Below are 7,790 nucleotides of genomic sequence, written 5' to 3' on the forward strand. Positions count from 1 at the left end.
GTAGTCATGGTGCTGTCTTTGTGAGTCACAGTGGTAGTCATGGTGCTGTCTGTGTGAGTCACAGTGGTAGTCGTGGTGCTTTCTGTGTTGTCACAGTGGTAGTCATGGTGCTGTCTGTGTGAGTCACAGTGGTAGTCATGGTGCTGTCTGCGTGAGTCACAGTGGTAGTCATGGTGCTGTCTGTGTGAGTCACAGTGGTAGTCATGGTGCTGTTTGTGGAGGAGCTGTCTCTGGAGGTTTCTGTGGGTTTTGACAGCAGCCATCACTCAGATCCTGAAGGGAGGATCACTCTCCTGCATTCCAGCATTACAAAGCCCAGCATCCTGGAGCCACACCCACCCTCACCCTTACATCACTAAATGCTTTTGCTTTTCTACACTGTGTTGTTGAGTTTTTTGTTTTGCGTGTGAGTGTGAGATTTTTGGTTTACGAGTGATGAGGTTGAGTTTTGTGTAACCGTTATCTCAGCACATGCATTTAAGTTGTTTATATAAAATTATTCTTAGATAAAATCTTATTTAAAAAGAGGTCAGATTTAAAGACTGGCATATATTATTTGGTAAATGGACTGCATTTATATAGCGTTTTTATCCAAAGCGCTTTACAATTGATGCCTCTCATTCGCCAGAGCAGTTAGGGGTTAGGTGTCTTGCTCAAGGACACTTTGACATGCCCAGGGCGGGGTTTGAACCGGCAACCCTCCAACTGCCAGACAATCGGTCTTACCTCCTGAGCTATGTCGCCCCATTATTTCAGTGTCATTTCACAATCACAAGGGACAAAATATTCAGCTCTGTCAGCAAAACTTTTCCTTAAATGATGGGGGGAACCCCGTTATTTTCAATTAGCAATAAATGGTTTTGGTGAAACTTCTCAGCAGTAATTGTAATGTAATGTGATTCAAATATTATAAACATGTATAAACTTTGTCTTAAATTGTTTACTACCTTCATCAGAGAAACAAAATCCCTGACCGCCATAAACGTGTAAAAAAAAGTATCATTCTTAAAACTATATTGAAATATATTTTGGAGTAGAATAAAATAAAAATAAAATTTTTTAAATACGCGAAACAATTGAAAGAGCACAAGTTTATCGAATTTCCATTCAAATCCGACCGGCTGACGGTCCTCGGGAGGCAAATCCGCCCAGTTCAGCTTTTGATTGGCATGTGTCCTACATTTTGTTAAGTCACCGTGACTCGGCCGTGGAATGCGTACAGAGTTAATCGACGTGTCCAGATGTTTGCAGCAAGAACATTTTGTGCGATCACTTAACTTTATAAACAAAATTCCTTCAACCTGTGTGGACCAGGTTATATTGCTACAGTTCCCAAGTTTAATACAGAGAATTTGTTAGTTAAATTCATGACTGACACGAAATTGACCAAACCGAATCATTAATGCCCCTGCTCTCTTCATAAATTGATAAACATAATTAAATGAACATATTAAAATGAAAGGTTCGAAGAATTCTCTATGTTGCCCGTTCTTCGGTAATGAGTGTTGAAAGGGGGCTGGGCTTGCCCTCGCCGTTATATAGCCTCGGGTAGGTGCCGACATCGTGGACCACTGTGTTGCTGCAGAACTGGAGGAAAGAATCCACGCACTCAAATTACTATTCCCGTTACTGGAGGCCGAATAAATCAGAATGCTTATCATAATCGAAGATCAGGTAAGAAATCAGAGACACATTATGCAGTCAGTCTTTTGAAGAAAGTTTTAAGTTTTCTTGGATATATACACAGACACTGGCGTTTCTGTAAACTTGCCTAATCCTAAACATGAGATTATTCCTAGAGAAAATTGAGTTATTAGCCAGCATGATGTGGGGGCTATGGGCATGCAACGCGTGACTTGCACATTTTGCCCCCTAACGTCACTGTACAGTGGAACCACGAGCAGCAGCGCTCAGATTTGTCCATTCTTTAAAATCGCCATCTTTCTGTCGGATTCATTCAATTCTAAGCGAATCTAAATTTAGTGTGTCACAAAAACTTGCTCGCCAGAATTAATGTCTGCTTGTACAGCGCGGGTTATTATTTTTGTGCTTGATTTTGTTTTAATTCGATAGGTTGCTTGCGAGCTACCAGTAACCTTTCGAATAAACCCGGTTGTCTGGTCTGGGAAAGTCATGATTTGCGCATCATGTGCTTCTGATAACATTAAAAAAAAAACTTGAGCAGAAGGCTTCATTCGCAGCATTGGCTAACTTTAACCAATAGTCATTGGCACCAAAAGCAGGGTTATAATGAGACAACATCATCTTGTATTTTTAAATGAACAAATCACATGGCTCGTAACTGTACGTAGCCTAGTATGTCGCATGTAAAGCGCTAGTAGCGTTATTAGTGTGCTTTGAACTGTCATATCCATAGAATTAGTTAGATATCCATAGAGCATTATTCATAACGCGACAATGTATATATGCAGCTCTAAGGGTTGATGATTTCCTGATGACTAGCTAGATTGATGCGGTAGCTAGCTGCGCGATTTGCGTTTTCTAAAGCTAGTTACTTCAGTTGTCATAGTAGCATAATGTAGCTAAAATACGATACGTGTATTTCCATAGCCTGCAGCCACGTGGATCGTGTCTGGGAGTCAGGTGCTAAAGATTATTGTTTTTTTACGGCGTTACTGAGCTAGGGCCATTGTTTCCCGATGAAAGGAATCTTCCACATAGTAAAGCTAATTACTGTTCTCTGTTTCGGGTTGTGCTTTGTTTGCCTGTCCGTCATCGACAGATCATGCATTTATTCCCACCAACAGATTCTTGTACTTTTAAATTATTAAGCACCTAAAACAGGACGATGACATTTGATTAAGGACGTAATTTCTTTCCATATGTTAATTGTGTTGAATGGTTAGACTGTGTAAAACACAGTTATACCAACTACAGATTACCAGTCTGTTACTAAGAGGACAGAAACTAACCACAGACTAATACTGGGCTGTTGAACAGGTGACCCACCACACACATACTTTTGGCCTTTGTTTATAATGAGAGAGGTTATCAAGTCTTCAAATGCAAGTCTGAAGTCTTTCAGCTAGAGTCAAGTCATGGAGGGATGAGTCAAAGTGAGGTCTCAAGTTTTTTTTAAGACTCTTTGTTCACAAGTCATTATTGGCAAGTCTGAATTGAGTCTCAAGTCATTTAAGGAAGAGTTGCCATTCGAGTCTCAAGTGCGACTCACGATTCTCCAACTTGAGTGCCCACCTTTCTGAATAAATGCATCATTCACATGCATCAAAGTTCTGTGTCCAGACCTGCATCCACAGTGTTTGAATCGCCGGCATAACTGATAGCTTTGAGCATTTTAAGATCTACTTTGTTTTGACACAATGGTTATTTGTACACTGGTTTATAAACAGTGTGTGGAATATTTTTTGCTCATATGCATCTTTTTAAAATTGCCTGCCCCCTTAGAGGGATCTGAAGAAACTGAAAAGAGCAAGTTCACTCATCACAAAATACAAATCCATTACTAAGAGGATATAAACCACAAAATAATAATGTAATACAGAAAAAATAAACTAACAACATACCACAAATCTGTTATCAAGAGGAAAGTCACTAATCATGAAATACGTGTTACCAAGACGACTACTTGCCTCTGACTAAGAGAAGATAAATTAATCACAGCTACAATGATAAGCATTAGGTGAAGGTTTTCTGTGCAGGTGTTGTTGTTCTGCATGATTAAATAACTCCCCAATCCTGTGTCTCCATTAGGAGGGTTTTGAGGAGGCCCTGGTTGATGCTGGAGACAAGCTGGTGGTGGTCGACTTCACAGCGACATGGTGCGGGCCCTGCCAGAGCATCGCCCCCTTTTTCAAAGTGAGTGTCTCACAGTTTACCCACAATGCACTGGGCCCTGCCAGAGCATCGCCCCCTTTTTCAAAGTGAGTATCTCACAGTTTACCCACAATGCACCAGGCCCTGCCAGAGCATCGCCCCCTTTTTCAAAGTGAGTGTCTCACAGTTTACCCACAATGCACTTAGGCCCTACAATGGTGGTCAACGCCACTGATGCACGCTGGAAGAGAATGCACTTAATATTTAATGGTTGAGTTGTATGTTGGTTTCTCTCCTATAGGGACTCTTTGTGGGTGGTGAATATGAGCTGGTCTGGTAGGGAAGCGTGAACCAGCTGCAGCTGAAGCTCTTAAACCCAAATTAACCTGATTACTGTCCCTGCTGTGCCTGCCAGGCAGCCACGAGCCTCCTGCTGGGTGAAAACGCTGTTTCCGTAGAGATGAAAACGCTGTTTCCGTAGAGATGAATAAGTGTCACAAACACTGACCCGCTAACTCTCTCACTTGGTAGAGATGGATATAGCAGAGAGAATAGAATTGAACCCATACAGCATCTCTCTCCATCCATCTCTCCCTCAGGAGCTGTCTGATAAGTACCCTGACGTGGTGTTTCTGAAGGTTGATGTGGATGACGCAGCGGTAAGAAACTCGGCACACTTACTGCTACAGAGCTCCCTCTGCAGCAGGGTTTGCTGTGTGCGCTGGGGTTTAGTGTGTGTGCACTGAGGATTAGTGTGTGTGCATTGGGGATTAGTGTGTGCACTGGGGATTAGTGTGTGTGCGCTGGGGTTTAGTGTGTGTGCACTGGGGTTTAGTGTGTGTGCACTGAGGGTTAGTGTGTGTGCATTGGGGATTAGTATGTGTGCACTGAGGTTTAGTGTGTGCGCTGGGGTTTAGTGTGTGTGCACTGGGGATTAGTATGTGTGCACTGAGGTTTAGTGTGTGTGCACTGGGGTTTAGTGTGTGCGCTGGGGTTTTGTGTGTGTGCACTGGGGATTAGTATATGTGCACTGAGGTTTAGTGTGTGTGCTGGGGTTTAGTGTGTGCACTGGGGATTAGTGTGTGTGCACTGAGGTTTAGTGTGTGTGTGCTGGGGTTTAGTGTGTGCTGGGGTTTAGTGTATGAGCTGGGGTTTAGTGTGCACGCACTGGGGTTTAGTGTGTGCGCACTGAGGAGTAGTATGTGTGCGCTGAGGTTTAGTGTGTGTGGTCTGGGGTTTAGTGTGTGCACTAGGGTTTAGTGTGTGTGCACTGGGGTTTAGTGTGTGTGCTGGGGTTTAGTGTGTGCACTGGGGATTAGTGTGTGTGCTGGGGTTTAGTGTGTGCGCACTGAGGAGTAGTATGTGTGCGCTGAGGTTTAGTGTGTGTGGTCTGGGGTTTAGTATGTGCACTAGGGTTTAGTTTGTGTGCACTGGGGTTTAGTGTGTGTGCTGGGGTTTAATGTATGAGCTGGGGTTTAGTGTGTGTGCACTGGGGTTTAGTGTATGAGCTGGGGTTTAGTATGTACACTGGGCTTAGTGTGTGTGTGCTGGAGTTAGTGTGTGTGCTGGGGTTTAGTGTGTGCTGGAGTGTAGGGTTTAGCATTTGGGCAGTTTGATATAATTGGTTAATAGTGATTTTCTGTGTTGCCAATGAGCATTTAATAATTTGTAAATGCATTCTTGAAAAGGCATTCCTCTTTCGTACTTCATCCTCTTTTTCCTCTCTCTGTCTCTAGGACGTCGCCAGCTTCTGTGACATCAAATGCATGCCCACATTCCAGTTCTACAAAAATAGCGAAAAGGTTTGTGTGAGGCGGACACAAATCCCTTGTCTACACATTGCCATTCTGTTTATGGTCCACAACCTCATGAATCAGTTTCATCCTACTTTAAAAAATGATCAAAATGAGTAACTTTAGTATTCATGCTATGCAAATACAATGGGGGTAGGCTCCACAAAATGAGCAGGGTAAAGTATACCTTTAAACACACAGAGCTGGGTGTCTGGTGCGTCTCTGGTACGCTCTGCTATGACAGCACTCATCTTCTCTGTTCGAAATGAAAATGATCTTATTGTTGGAGGTATTGTTGTTCATGAATCAATTAATTTTTTGTTATTTCTGTTTATTTTGCATTTAAATTTATTTTATAATTTAATCGTCCCTCTCATCCAGGTGGATGAATTTGCTGGGTCAAACCAAGGCAAGCTGGAAGAAATGATTTGCAGCAAAAAATGAACCAACTCCACATAACCCTAACTCCAGCATTTCTTACAAAATAAGCTTATTTATAGATATTTTACAGCTTTTTCAACCAATATATTATGAAGGAAGAGAAACTTGTATCAAATAAAACATTTTAGTTCCTTCAGCAGTGTGAGGCTGCATTTTCTGTATTTTTTAAGTTTGGAATTACTTAGCCATCCCCTTTCAAGCCTATGACCACATTCTGGGTCGAGATCTGGTTACTTCGACGACCATAGCATATGAGTCACATCATTTTCATACTCATCAAACCATACAGGGACCCCTCGTGGCCTGTGGATGGGGGCATTGTCATCCTGGAAGAGCTTGGAAAAGGGAAAAAAAAGGGGAACGACACCTGTGACAAACATCTAGCCTTCCTGCTCAGTGTATTCCACTCACATCTTGGAGTCCCCATCTATATATAAGATTGTTTTTCTCTTCATCATGCTGTATTATTCGGGGGGGGGGGGGGGGGGGTGTATTTGGCATACTTTATAATATTGGGGGGGGGGGGTTGTACCCCCTAACCCCCTAACACCCCCCCCCCATAAATTGTCATACAGGAGCCATGAGTTGGAGGCAGGAGTTATGAAAACTGCTGTAGTGCCTTCAGTGGCTAAGTGGCACCAGATGTGGCATAGGATCTTTGGCTAAGTGGCACCAGATGTGGCATAGGATCTTTGGCTAAGTGGCACCAGATGTGGTATAGGGTCTTTGGCTAAGTGGCACCAGATGTGGCATAGGATCTTTGGCTAAGTGGCACCAGATGTGGCATAGGATCTTTGGCTAAGTGGCACCAGATGTGGCATAGGATCTTTGGCTAAGTGGCACCAGATGTGGTATAGGGTCTTTGGCTAAGTGGCACCAGATGTGGCATAGGATCTTTGGCTAAGTGGCACCAGATGTGGCATAGGATCTTTGGCTAAGTGGCACCAGATGTGGTATAGGGTCTTTGGCTAAGTGGCACCAGATGTGGTATAGGGTCTTTGGCTAAGTGGCACAGGATCTTTGGCTAAGTGGTACCAGATGTGGTATAGGGTCTTTGGCTAAGTGGCACCAGATGTGGTATAGGATCTTTGGCTAAGTGGCACCAGATGTGGCATAGGGTCTTTGAAAGACACCCTCTACCAATATGGCAGGTTTCATAAAAATCAGCCAAGGATTTAAGCAAAAACAAAAAATAAAATGAAGAACAAATGACATTCAAAATGGTGGTCAATCAAGTGGTGACCCATAAAGCAAATATTTAGGTTCCTAATTTTATCACTTCAAATCTCTGCAAAGCAATAGTGATTGTTAGTTAATTTTTGAAAATTTTTCCATATTTGAATCTACAGCACCAGCATCTGTTCAGATATGCGAGGTCATTCTGTATATTGTCTTCATGAATATTATCATTTTTTGAGCCAGTGTGTTATTTACCTGTTATTCAGCCTCATATCTGTTCAGTGGTCACCTTCTGAATTGCCACGTTTTTTTGCCAACAGAAGCTTTTTGCATAACTCGGGAGATGCGTACATCTATATAATCAACAGAATAAATACATCTTTTCATTATTTGCCAATAGAATAATGAATAGAAGCAAATGAGAGGAGAAATAATTCAAGTTTTTTGAACATATAATATTGGCTGAAACAGTGTGTTGATCTGTACATGTAAATATTGTATTTACTGGTTGAAGTAGACCAGTGTTCCCAAACTTACCCCGGGGCCCCCCGTGTGTGCTTGTTTTTGTCCCAACCAAAATCA

The 7,790-nt window shown here is 42.5% G+C and overlaps 1 protein-coding gene across 1 annotated transcript; it reads left to right on the plus strand.

The window, feature by feature from the left end:
* Positions 1-1,517: 1,517 nt before the first annotated feature.
* Positions 1,518-6,171, plus strand: LOC118227140 (thioredoxin-like). The gene is made up of 5 exons (XM_035417302.1): positions 1,518-1,674; positions 3,733-3,837; positions 4,395-4,454; positions 5,532-5,597; positions 5,970-6,171. The coding sequence occupies exons 1-5, from the start codon at positions 1,651-1,653 to the stop codon at positions 6,030-6,032; spliced, it is 318 nt and encodes a 105-aa protein (XP_035273193.1). The 5' UTR covers positions 1,518-1,650; the 3' UTR covers positions 6,033-6,171.
* Positions 6,172-7,790: the final 1,619 nt, after the last annotated feature.

This window comes from Anguilla anguilla, chromosome 5 (assembly GCF_013347855.1).
Source record: "Anguilla anguilla isolate fAngAng1 chromosome 5, fAngAng1.pri, whole genome shotgun sequence".
Classification (NCBI taxonomy): Eukaryota; Metazoa; Chordata; class Actinopteri; order Anguilliformes; family Anguillidae; genus Anguilla; species Anguilla anguilla.